Source organism: Mesoplodon densirostris, chromosome 5, assembly GCF_025265405.1.
Source record: "Mesoplodon densirostris isolate mMesDen1 chromosome 5, mMesDen1 primary haplotype, whole genome shotgun sequence".
Taxonomy (NCBI): domain Eukaryota; kingdom Metazoa; phylum Chordata; class Mammalia; order Artiodactyla; family Ziphiidae; genus Mesoplodon; species Mesoplodon densirostris.
Genome location: NC_082665.1, coordinates 121017405 through 121029813, shown reverse-complemented (window position 1 = coordinate 121029813; position 12409 = coordinate 121017405). Strand labels below are relative to the sequence as shown.

Below are 12409 nucleotides of genomic sequence, written 5' to 3'. Positions count from 1 at the left end.
TGCGCGTCACAAATCCCTGCACTGTCTTTTAACATATAATAATAATAATAAGCCTTCAAAATAGCTAAACATCACTCATTTAAAGTAACTGAAGGAAAGGCTAATTTTTTTAAATGGATTTATGTATTTATTTTTTTATTTTTGGCTGTGTTGGGTCTTTGCTGCTGTGTGTGGGCTTTTCTCTAGTTGTGGTGAGCGGGGGCTACTCTTCCTTGCGGTGTGCGGACTTCCCATTGCGGTAGCTTCTCCTATTGCGGAGCACGGGCTCTAGGCATGTGGGCTTCAGTAGTTGTGGCTCGCGGGCTCTAGAGCACAGGCTCAGCAGTTGTGGCACATGGGCTTAGTTGCTCCGTGGCATGTGGGGTCTTCCCGGACCAGGGTTCGAACCTGTGTTCCCTGCGTTGGCAGGTGGGTTCTTTTTTTTTTTTTTCGGTATGCGGGCCTCTCACTGTTGTGGCCTCTCCCGTTGCGGAGCACAGGCTCCGGACGCGCAGGCTCCGGACGCGCAGGCTCAGCGGCCATGGCTCACGGGCCCAGCCGCTCCGCGGCATATGGGATCCTCCCAGACCGGGGCACGAACCCGTATCCCCTGCATCGGCAGGCGGACTCTCAACCACTGCGCCACCAGGGAGGCCCGGCAGGTGGGTTCTTAACCACTGCACCACCAGAGAAGCCCAGGGAAAAGCTAATTTTTATCATCATTTTAAAAAATAGGAGTCAGAGACTCTCTGAAAAGAAAGGGGTACTTTAAAAAACATACAAGAAGAGAAGTTTACAGCTAATTAGTAGAAGTTGTGCTAAACTGGCCTTATTTAGCTGGCTTACAAAGTGGGTGCTTCCAAAGTGCTTGAAACTGTCTGGAGTAGGCCAAACAATTCCTGTTTCATCTCATTTACATTTTACATCTACTTAATCAACCCTGATCAGATAATACACAGATGTCCCTAGAGACATGCAGGTAAACCTGGGCTTAATCCAGATTTACTTTGGACTGATTCTAAATCCACAGGCTCTGAATGAATGTGGATTTGCTGTATCCATCAACGTGAGTCCTCATTTTATTGAGCAATTCTATTCTTAGCTCTCCAAGGGGGAAGCAGACAGAAAGCCCTTCCCCTCCATTCCATTCCCCTCCCAGGACGGCATTTAACATGCCGCTCCTGCCAGCTGGCGGACAGCCACGCCAATGGCCCTGTCAGCACCGGCCGAGGAGAATGAGAAACTCAACCATAAAAGGCCACAACTGCAGCCCGTATGGTAGTGATGGGGGAGGGGAGCGGGTGGCACCGTGGAGAGCATGGGGGCAGGGGGCACTGGTCACAGAAAAGCAGTTCCATGGACTTGACCCTAAAGTTCCCCCAGCAGGAGCAGATGAGAGAGAACACCAAGGAAAACTGGAAACTGCTTCCAGCTGACGGGTGGGGCGTGGCACCAAATCAATACTTTAGGTTCCGGTCTAAGTGGAAAGGCGAACTGGATCACTAGCACCAATCCCCCGCCCCCAAAGTGTTCCTGACTCCAGGAGGAGACAATTAAAATAAGCATCCAGAGTCACCACAGACAGAGCGAGGGGGTCAAGGGTCTCTCCTGTCTTTTATAGATGAGAAACCTATTCCCTGAGCCTCTGGTCCACTGGCCTTCCCAGAGATAAAACTCCTGGCCTAAGGAAACTAAAGAAAGGGGAGCAGATCAAAGAACACCAGGTGAAATCCAAAAATGGGCAGAAGGCCTAAATAGACAATTCTCCAAAGAAGATATACAGACTGCCAACAAACACATGAAAGGATGCTCAACATCACTAATCATTAGAGAAATGCAAATCAAAACTACAATGAGATATCATCTCACACCAGTCAGAATGGGCATCATCCAAAAAATCTAGAAACAATAAATTCTGCAGAGGGTGTGGAGAAAAGGGGACCCTCTTGCACTGTTGGTGGGAATGTAAATTGATGCAGCCACTATGGAGAACAGTATGGAGGTTCCTTAAAGAACTAAAAATAGGGCTTCCCTGGTGGCGCAGTGGTTGAGAGTCCGCCTGCCCATGCAGGGAACACGGGTTCGTGCCCCGGTCTGGGAAGATCCCACATGCCGCGGAGCGGCTAGGCCCGTGAGCCATGGCCACTGAGCCTGTGCGTCCAGAGCCTGTGCTCCGCAACGGGAGAGGCCACAACAGTGAGAGGCCCGTGTACAGCAAAAAAAAAAAAAAAAAAAAAACCTAAAAATAGAACTACCATATGACCCAGCAATCCCACTACTGGGCATATACCCTGAGAAAACCATAATTCAAAATGAGTCATGTACCACAATGTTAACTGCAGCTCTATTTACAATAGCCAGGACATGGAAGCAACCTAAGTGTCCATCAACAGATGAATGGATAAAGAAGATGTGGCACATATATATACAATGGAATATTCCTCAGCCATAAAAAGAAATGAAATTGAGTTATTTGTAGTGAGGTGGATGGACCTAGAGTCTGTCATACAGAGTGAAGTAAGTCACAAAGAGGAAAACAAATACCGTATGCTAACACGTATATATGGAAACTAAAAAAAGAAAATGGTCATGAAGAACCTAGGGGCAGGATGGGAATAAAGATGCAGATCTACTAGAGAATGGACTTGAGGACACGGGGAGGGGGAAGGGTAAGCTGGGACAAAGTGAGAGAGTGGCATGGACATATATACACTACCAAATGTAAAATAGATAGCTAGTGGGAAGCAGCCGCATAGCACAGGGAGATCAGCTCAGTGGTTTGTGAACACCTAGAGGGGTGGGATAGGGAGGGTGGGAGGGGGGGAGATGCAAGAGGGAAGAGCTATGGGGACATATGTATATGTATAACTGATTCACTTTGTTATAAAGCAGAAACTAACACACCATTGTAAAGCAATTATACTCCAATAAAGATGTTAAAAAAAAAAAGAACACCAGGTGAAAGGCTTTTGTGTGCACCACGTATGAAGGCCCAGAAGTGCTCTAGGACCAGCCTGCTATCCATCTGCTGCTCCTTCGCTGTCCCAAACGCCTGCCACGTGGGGGGGGGGGGGGCAGTGGGTTGAGCATGACGGACAGTGGGAGGCCAGTTAGGAAGCTAGTTTGATATTTCAGGAGAGAGTTGACCAGGGCATGAAAAACACAGTGATTAAGATGGAGAGGAAAAAGTGACCTTGACAATCAGTCTGGAGACAGACTCTGAACTCAATCCTGGGATGTAGGAGATAAGAAAAAGGGAGTGGATTGGGGATTAGGAGGGCAAGGTGACCTCAGAAGAGTAGTCCCAGAAGACTAATGGGGCCTGGGGGTGAGGCTACAGGGAGTTGAAGATTGTTGCCAGGGAGGTGAAGAAGGAGACTCAGAGGAGAGACTGGCTCTTTCAGAGGGTTTGGCCGTGAAGACAGAGCAGGAGAAAGACGCTAGGGTGGCCAGAGTGAGACGAGATACTGCAGGAGTTATGCGTGCCTGTGCGCATGGCGAAGATGGGAGAGACCTGGCAACATTTATGGGAGAAATTGGGGAGAAGTTGAAGAGAGTTGGGGTGGCGGGGGTTGGAGCCCTCAAGAGCCTGGGGTCCGGAGCACAGGAGAAAGGTGGGCAACACCCAGAGCCTGGAGGGTGGAGTCAGCACGGGGACAGATAGAGAGACGCCTGCAGGTGTGGGACCACCAAGCTAAGCAAGTTCATGCCAGATGCCTCCTATTTCTCAGAGAGGCCAGTGGCCAAGGCCTGCAGGGTAGGGGGGAGGGTCTCGAGGAATGGCTATCTCAGGGTGTGGGAGAGGGCACTGACCAGCACTGACGCCTTGGCTGAGCCCTGACATTGACAGAGCCCAGCACTGAGTCTGCAGATCGATGTGATCTCTCTGCCATGCCCCAAACTCAGGCAGAGCGGCAGTGAAGTTGAAAGGCAGCACTGATTCAAGGTGAGGGTTTGCGAGGGGACTGGGGTGGGGGCAGGCAGTGGACCAGGGGGCCAAGGGGTCACAGGGGTCACAGGGACTAGCTGGAGAGAGCTGGAGTGGTAGAGTTCAGAGTCTGGCTAGAAACCGGGAGGGGATTCATAGGAAGAGGAAAACGCTGTGTGTGCAAGGTCTGGGATTCTCAACAAGCATGAAAGGCAGCAACAGTGTGAGAGCAGGGAGTGGGAGAGCAGGGAGAAAGGGAGCCTGTGGGCAGAGGGAACGCGTGCTGAAGGAGTGGCCCCGGGAGATGAGGCCTGGAAGTCCATCATCCCGCCTTCCCTTCGCCCCGTCCCCAGACTCACCCACAACGGTGAGGTTGACCTGGGCCTGCCTGCTGCCCAGCCTGTTCTCCACCAGCAGAGTGTAGCAGCCACAGTGCTCCTGGCGTGCAGCCCGGATGGTGAGCTTGCTGCCCTTCTCACTGTTCTCCACCTTGATGTGCTCACTCTCCTGGATCTGGGACAGAGAGTGGGGCAGGCACTGGAGGCTTGAGCCAGAAAGGAAGGGGGCTCCGACCCACACTCCTCACCCCTGGGGATGTGGATACAGCTGCCCGAGCTGTGTGGGCTGATCTTGTCTGGACTCTGAGCTTCCCCCTAAGCGGGGAAGACCCGCTAAGGCCTAGACTCTGAGCTTCCCCCTCTCCTGCATCCAGAGCCAAGCTGCCGTGACAGGGTCGAGATCTGGGACAAGCAGGGAGGGTGCTGAGCAGGGTCTGGTGGTCGGGAGTGAGCTGTCACTCTCTGCTCCAGACCGGAAACGGGGTACATTCCAGCCCCCTCCACTGCTCTGGGATGGGATGGTGGGAGAACACATTTGATCAAAGTCACTTACAAAGCCCACCCAGTGGATTCTGACCTCTTCTGTGCTGTCAAATACCATAGTCACCAGCCAGATGTGGCTATTCAAATTTTAGTTGAGTGGCAAATAATCCAAATGTCCATCAGTGGATGAACAGATCAACAACATGTGGTACATCCAGAAAATGGAATATTATTTGGCCATAAAAAAGGAATAAAATATTGGTTCATGTTACATCACGGACGTGCCCTGAAAACATAACGCTAAGTGAAAAAACCCAGACACAAAAGAACACATATTGTATGATTCCATTTATAAGAAATGCCCAGAATAGGCAAATCCAAAGAGACAGAAAGCAGGTTAGAGATTGCCAGGGTCTGGGGGAAGGGGAGAAATGACTACTAATGGGTCTGGGGTTTCTTTTCGAGGTGATGAACATGTTCTGGAATTAGAAAATTGTTATGGTTGCCCAACCTTGTGAATATATGTACGCTTTAAAAGGATGAATTTTATGGTGTGTGAATTGTATCTCAACAAAGCTGTTATAACAATTTTTAATTAATTGAAGTGTAAAATTCAGTTCCTCATTTGCACTAGTCACACTTCACATGTTCAATAGCCACATATGGTGAGTGGCTACTCTACTGGATAACAGACACAGTACAATTACATCACTACAGAAAGTTCTGTTGGATGGAGCTGGGACTTGGCTCAATGTCTCTGAAGAGGGTTGAGATTCCATCTTACTTCAGATACCACTAGCCCAGACAAAACCCAAGTAAACATGCTTTGGGATAAGGCCAGCTTCTCTTCTTCATCTTTTGAGTCCAACTCTTCTTTCTTCCCCAGGACTAGCCTCCCACCTCTGGGCCTTAGGAAAATTTGAATGGGTTGGAAATAGAGCAACAGAGGGCTCAGAAGAAGTCATCACACCTTCTGTAGAGGTCCTGATCCAGGGCCAGCCTGCCGGTCTGGGGCCCCTGCTGATCAGGCACATGGGCACACACTACCAACGTGGGATCAGAAAAATGGCCAGGCTCCCCAAGTTTCTCTAAAAGGAACTGGTTGTTTGGAAATTCAAACATTTTCCTGTAGGATTGTTGTTATAAATGGAAGTTAGATTTCTGGGTCAGTAAGCCAAAATTCTGTTTAACGTACAATTTATCTACTCAAATACTCAGGTGCACTTTTATCTCTCCAGCATGTGGTAAGTTTAAGTGGTTGCCACAGATAGGGCTCGGTGAGCTGGCACAGAATCACGGAAAGCTCAAGAGTCTGAGAGGTCATTTAGGTCACTGGTTCGATTTTCCTGACTCCAAGTAGAATTCTAGACAGAGATACCAAAATCAGGCGGGGGCCATAGGTGGTTTCTGTTTCTTCCTTCATACTCTTCTCTATCACACAAATTGTCTATAAAACAGGCATTCTTGCTAGATGTAGAAGAAAAGGTTATTAAGAGCTCAGATTGGGTGGGTGGGTGACAGGGGTGTGAGGGGCTCTCCCATTTCTTAGGCCCCTGTGATGCCCTTCATCACAGCATTTCTCATCCCTTTTGGCCCAGAACTGCTTTGGAACTCGTGTGGGTTGTTCTCGGGCCACTACCCTCTGTTACTGACCTGCTTTCGGAACTTCATCCAGGTGCAGGTGATGGGCTGGGTGCCGGCCACTTTACCAAACAGCTCCACAGGCTCTCCTGCACGCACCTTTTGGTCCTCAGGAAACTGGATGATCTGAGGGGGCACGGCTGGGGGAGGACAAGGGAGAGAGTGAGCTCCGAGGAGGAGGGAGCCTCAGACATTCTAATCTCATTCGACGCTGCCAGCCACATTGGTCTGTCGCTCCTCTCTCACCTTCTGGAACCTTCAGGGTAAGGCTGAGCAGTGACCACTGCTTCAGACACCTGGGCTGACGGATCTGCTAGGTTTGTTGGTCTCTTGATCCTGATTCCCTCAGAAGTGACCCACACAATTTACAAGGCATGATTCTCCATTCGTTGGTTGTTCTGGAATTTGTGCCTTACCCTAATTTTTTGAATCTGTGACCTTACTCCTTTATTAGTTACAAAGCATCTTGCCTTCTAACCTCCAGGTCACCCTGGCTGACAGGCTCAATATGGTTCACATCCTCAAATGTCTTTCCATGGAAAACAGACAGGGCTTCCTATAACAGGGACATACAGAGCAGAGCATGAAAACAGCACAAAGTGGATTATCTACGTAAGGGGCAGACTGGAGGACAGAGAGGTGAGCAGGATTTCACAGAAGGGATGGGAAAGTCACCAGTATCATGTAATGCTGTCCATACCAGGGAAGCAGGAGAAAAGGCAAGTAGTGGAAGGGGAGGGGGTGGGGCAAGGCGTACAGAGACTCTCGGGGAAATTTCAGCCTGAATAATGCAGAGCTTGAATCGGGGAGCGGGGTGGGACCACATCCCCAGTGGTCAGTCTAGCAGAGCAAAGGGTAAACCCCTCATGGCAGATGACTCCCTCGCCCGCAAATGTTGCTGTGACCAATTACCTGCCTTCGGAGGTGTCTTGGGGGCAGGTTTCTTTTTCACAGTTGCATCACCTGAAACAAAGAAGTTCACAGGTTATTTTCTGTTATTTTTTTTTTTTACAAGGCTTCTGAATCCTAGGAGGGCATAGTCTTATCCACTGGCCCCTCATCCAGATAGAGCCCTCCCTTGGATATGTCTTTCTGGAGACCTTGCAGTCTCACATGGACAACCTCATGAGCGAATGAATATCACTTCTCAACAGGGCCTCTGGAGGGGTCCCTGGAGCCTCCAGGGAGATAAAAACTCTGAAAAACGCTTAAGTTTCCATTGTCCATTTCAATGATGATAACCCCAAACTCACTGACTCTTCTCTTACCCTAACTTTCAGGAAACTCATAAGGGAAATTATGTCAGATAAACTGACTAAATTTAGTCCTTGGTGTGGATCCAAGGGTCTCAGGCTTCCTTTGGGTCACAGACTGTGGACTGTGGCTTTTATTTTTTTTAATGTTTGTTGAATGGATCAATGAATGAACAAACAAATGAATGAACAAACCAATGGTCTCCTTCATTCTTACCCCCCGCCCCCCATTCTCCAAATAACTCACATAAGAAAAATGACCCAAACAGACCAGTTTTGCCACACAAACCTATTCATTTGTCTAAATAGCAATATGGTGAATATGTAAAAATATCCTCAGCTATCTTCATAGCTTAGTTTCATATTTTTTTCAGGTCTTTGCTCAAAAGTCATCTAACATACTTATCCAAGTGAAATGAAAACCTACATGCACACAGACACCTGTATATGAATGTGTGTAGTGGGTATATTTGTGATTGCCAAAAACTAGAAGTTATCCAAATGTCCTTCAACTGGAGAATGAATGAACTGTGGTACATTCATACAAGGAAATACCACTCATCAATAAAAAGGAACAAACTTCTGATATACACAACATGAATGAATCTCAATGATTCACCTTTCTCTTCTGCTAAAAGAAGCCAGACTCAAAGGCTGTGTACTGTATAATTCTATTTGTAGGACATTTTAGAAAAGGCAAAACTCTAGGGACAGAGAAAAGGTGGGTGGGGAGGGGTTGACTACTAAGGGGCATAGGACATATTTTAAGGTGTAGAAACCATATCTTGGTCGTGGTGGTAGTTACAGGACTATACGCATTTGTCAAGAACTGTGCAACAGAAAGGGTGAAGTTTACTGTATGTAAATTATAATATGAAAAACGGGAAAGAGTTGCTTAATCAATGAGATCCTCCTTAACCACACTATATCAAATAGCTGTGGCTTTATAATAGATTGTCCTTGTTCTTAGGAAATATATACTGAAGTATTGAGGTATAGAGGATACCACATGTGCAACTTACTTTCAAACTGTTCATAAACAATAATGTGTACGTATGTATGTATACGTGTATATGTGTTTGTGAAGAGGTAGAATGAAAGAGAGGTTGAGAAATAGAGGAAGAGAAGGCGAGAGAACATATGACAAAGCAAAAATGATAAAACATTAATATTTGAAGAATGTGAATGAAGGGTATACAAGAAATATTTGTACTATTTTTGCAACTTTTCCATAGTTCTGAAATTATTTCAAAATAAAAGTTAAACAGAAAGTTAAACAATGTTTTATCCAGCCAACATGATGTAGTTGTTCAAATGAGGGAGAAAGAGAAAGCAGCGTCTGTTGAGGAGATGGCTGGGAGGTGGGACACAGGGTGGACCTGAGGACTCGAGATGATCTGACCTGGAGAGAAGATCCCCACTGATCAGGAACAGAGTGACTCAGAGTAGAGAGTCAGGGTGATGTTTGGTGGAGGGTGGCTGGAGCACAGGGCTGGTTTCAGAGAGCAGTGGCACGAAGATGGCGTGACAATTTAAAGAAAATAAAAAATTCAGTTCCTCGGTCACATTAGTCACATTTCAAGTGCTCATAGCCATGCATGTTTAGTGGCTTCCATATTGTGTAGACAGAGAGCACTGCTATCATCACAGAAAGTTCTATTGGGCAGTGCTGGTCTAGAATGTCAAGTTTGAGAGTTAGGTCTCTGTCCTGAATAACAGGAAGTCCTGACACAAACAGCAATCCAACTGGGCTAGAGGACTCCTGGAGGTCTTTCCAGTTCCAGGGCACAAGAATATCCAATTAGGAGGCTATTGCCATACTCTTAGGAGAAACACCTCAAGGTCCAGCCTTGGCAAAGGCAGCAGAAAAGAAAATACAAATAAGAGATGGAAGAAAAGTTAAAAGAATTCCGGGGCTAAACAAGAGGGAGGAACAAAGATTTCTCAGGGACTTCTTGCTTGAATAAATGGGAAAAATTTTATCGATGGAACGTGGAATCTAGGAGTGAAAGATGAGGAGTTTGGCTTGGCTCAAGAGAACGTGGTCGATGAAAGAGTTTAATCTGTGTATTGGCTAGAAGCCCAGGATCAGAATTCTAGAGATAGTTGGTGGAAGCTGAACGAGAAAGATTTCAGGATCCAACATGCAATCATTAACGGAAACTGTGAGGATGGGTCAGTTCTTCGGGGAAAATAGTACAGTGAAAGATGAGAAAGGGCCAGGGTCTGATCTGAGGTGATGCTCTCAGGGAGGAGCGGGGCTGAAGGAGAGGGGCTGTGGAAGGACGGTCCCTGAAACCCAGGGTGGAGGAGGATGGGTGCTGGGAAGACCAGCATCAGGTGATGGGTGGTATTTGAGAGGGCAGGTTCTGTGGGATGGTGGGGTCAGAAGTTGCTCTAGAGTAGATTCTCAAGGAAACAGCTAGGGAGTCAACTAATCCATCAAGAATTCTGGAGGTGAAAGGGACAAAGAGAAGCAGGGTGAAGAAGAGGAAATGTCAAGCTAACGTTTCTTCTAAGGTGAGAGAGAAGAGAACAGGTGTGAAAGCAGAAGGCTAGGACTAGGTGGCGAGGGAGAGCCCAGAGACGCTGGCAGGGAAGAGCCTGGGAAAGCCAGATCCCTCGGGAGTGGGTACTGGATGGGATACGGAACCCTCAGGATTGGCTGAGCCACAAAACCCCTGCTCCCCTGCATCCAGGGCAGCTGGAAGGGAGACAGCACAACTGGAAGAGAGCAGCTCTCAAGGGAAGGAAAGAGGGGTTCCTACCAGAGCCAGGATCTGACCTCCTGGGAGGGAGGAAAGCCAACTCTTCAGAGGAACTGTGTGGAGGGCTGTTGTTATGGGCTGAGTGGGGTCCCCCGCAGTTCATATGTTGAAGCCCTAGTCCCCAATACCTCAGAATACGACTATATTTGGAGACAGGAACTTGAAAGAGGTGATTAAGTTAAAAGGAGGCTGTTAGGGTGGACCCTAATCCAAACCGACTGGTGTCCTTATAAGAACAGGAAATTTGGGCACACGGAGAGACACCAGGGATGCACATGCAGAAAAAGGGCCGCGTGAGGCAAGAAGCCTGCCACCTGCAGGCCAAGGAGAGAGGCCTCAGGAGAAACCAAACCTGCCGACACTTGATCTCGGACTTCCAGCCTCCAGAATCGTGAGACAATACATTTCTGATGTTTAGGTCACCCAGTCTGCGGTAGTTTGTTATGGCAGCCCTACTGCAGCTGTGGGTGAGCTCTGGGGGCAAGGAAGGAGGTGCCAGCCCCTGGAGGGGTGGGCTAGGAGGTAATCAGAAGGCAAGCAAGGGCACAAAGTGAAAGCAGATGACTCCAAAGTGCCCCACTATACTATTCTTGGGGGCTCTGGGTAAGCCTACCAGGCCAGAAGTAGAGCCTGAACTAATAGCAATATTTCTATGTTACAGTTAAATAAGATTCAAGGCCAAAAGTTTATGGTAGTTCTACAAATTTCGAGCGCCTCCTGCTTGAATTGGTTAGCATTTGAAACTGGTTTGGTTCCTATCAGTAACAACTATTTGAAACATTAACAATGTTCTGTATCCTATTCTATACATATTTTATAGGACCATCTGCTGAAATCCATTAATTGCCTTCTGGGCTTAGGAGAACATATTTAATGGATTAGAAAGCAGAGTCACTGGATTCGAAACCTGGTTTCTCGTAGAGAGCTAGACTCAGCAAGTTGAGTTTCTAACCTATGATGTCATCATCCTTTTTCTCATTGGGTTCTTACCCCAACCAAACACAAGCAGGGCACTTCACGTTGTTTCCATTTCATGCAGAAGGAGATGGATCTGAATAAAAGTTAGATGACTTGCTGGGTTTATAAAACGACATGTGGCCAAGTTAGAAACAGGACTTAACCCTCTTGCTGCCCAGTGTATGGCTGCTTTCCTCCTGTTTCCTCTTGACTCCAGCTGACCCTCAGCTCCATCCTCAAATCAGGTCCTTGAAACCTTTCTCTGTCCCTTTGCAGAAATGCAGTGGGTGTAGGCTCTGGCACCGGACTTGGGCTTGAATACTGCCCTGTTACTTCCTAAGCTGTGTGACTTATAGCCTGTTATTTCACCTCTTGGAGCTTCAGTTTCCTCATTCAAAGAATGTGGGAAGAATAAATAAAATTTGTTGTAAAGAATTAAGCTACATTGTAAAGAAGGTATAGCAATAAAGTGCAAGCTCTAACACCAGCCCTACCACCCATTCACCTTTCTTCCCCAAACACATCCCCAGAGGATTGCTCTGTACTTTTCTTCACCTGTTTAGTCTCCACACTGTTGGTCAGGTCAGCTTTATACCTACACGAGGCCGCTCATGCTGCACCTGAAGCTCCTTCCCCAGTTCACGTCCTCAGTAGAGGGAAAATTCTTGCTGGTCCAGATGCCCAAGCTCTCAGTACTTCTTGGGTCACTAACTAGTTTCTTCTCCTCTGGGTGCACCCTTCTTATTACCTTATTATTGCTGTCAGCCCTTTGTCTCTCACCCTCTTCTCCAGCACCCCAAACTTTCTGTGCTAGACATTGTCAGAGAGGAGTATCACAGAAGGAAAATAAAATCCAACCCTCTTTGCAAACCCCAGACACAGGGTGAGGCAAGGAGGGCAGAGTGTCCTCCCTCTCCTCGCCACTGGGTCTGTCCCTCTCCCAGACAGTCAGCCCTAGGTGGCACACCCCTCCTGGTACAGCACTGCTCCCCAAACTCTAACTCCACAAACTTCTCTGAGTTCCTCTTTTTTATCCCTCTTTCTGCTGCCCTCATTTTTCCT

The 12409-nt window shown here is 47.6% G+C and overlaps 1 protein-coding gene across 12 annotated transcripts in view; it reads right to left on the bottom strand.

Annotated features, from left to right (window-relative positions):
- MYLK (myosin light chain kinase) overlaps positions 1-12409 on the bottom strand; it is a 191240-nt gene that overhangs the window by 44526 nt on the left and 134305 nt on the right. For all 12 annotated transcript variants that reach the window (XM_060099431.1, XM_060099437.1, XM_060099433.1 and 9 more), the window contains 3 exons: positions 7282-7332; positions 6382-6509; positions 4267-4420 (listed from right to left, as the gene is read on the bottom strand). In XM_060099431.1, the coding sequence (XP_059955414.1) occupies positions 4267-4420; positions 6382-6509; positions 7282-7332 (333 nt within the window). The remainder of the gene's footprint in view (positions 1-4266; positions 4421-6381; positions 6510-7281; positions 7333-12409) is intronic.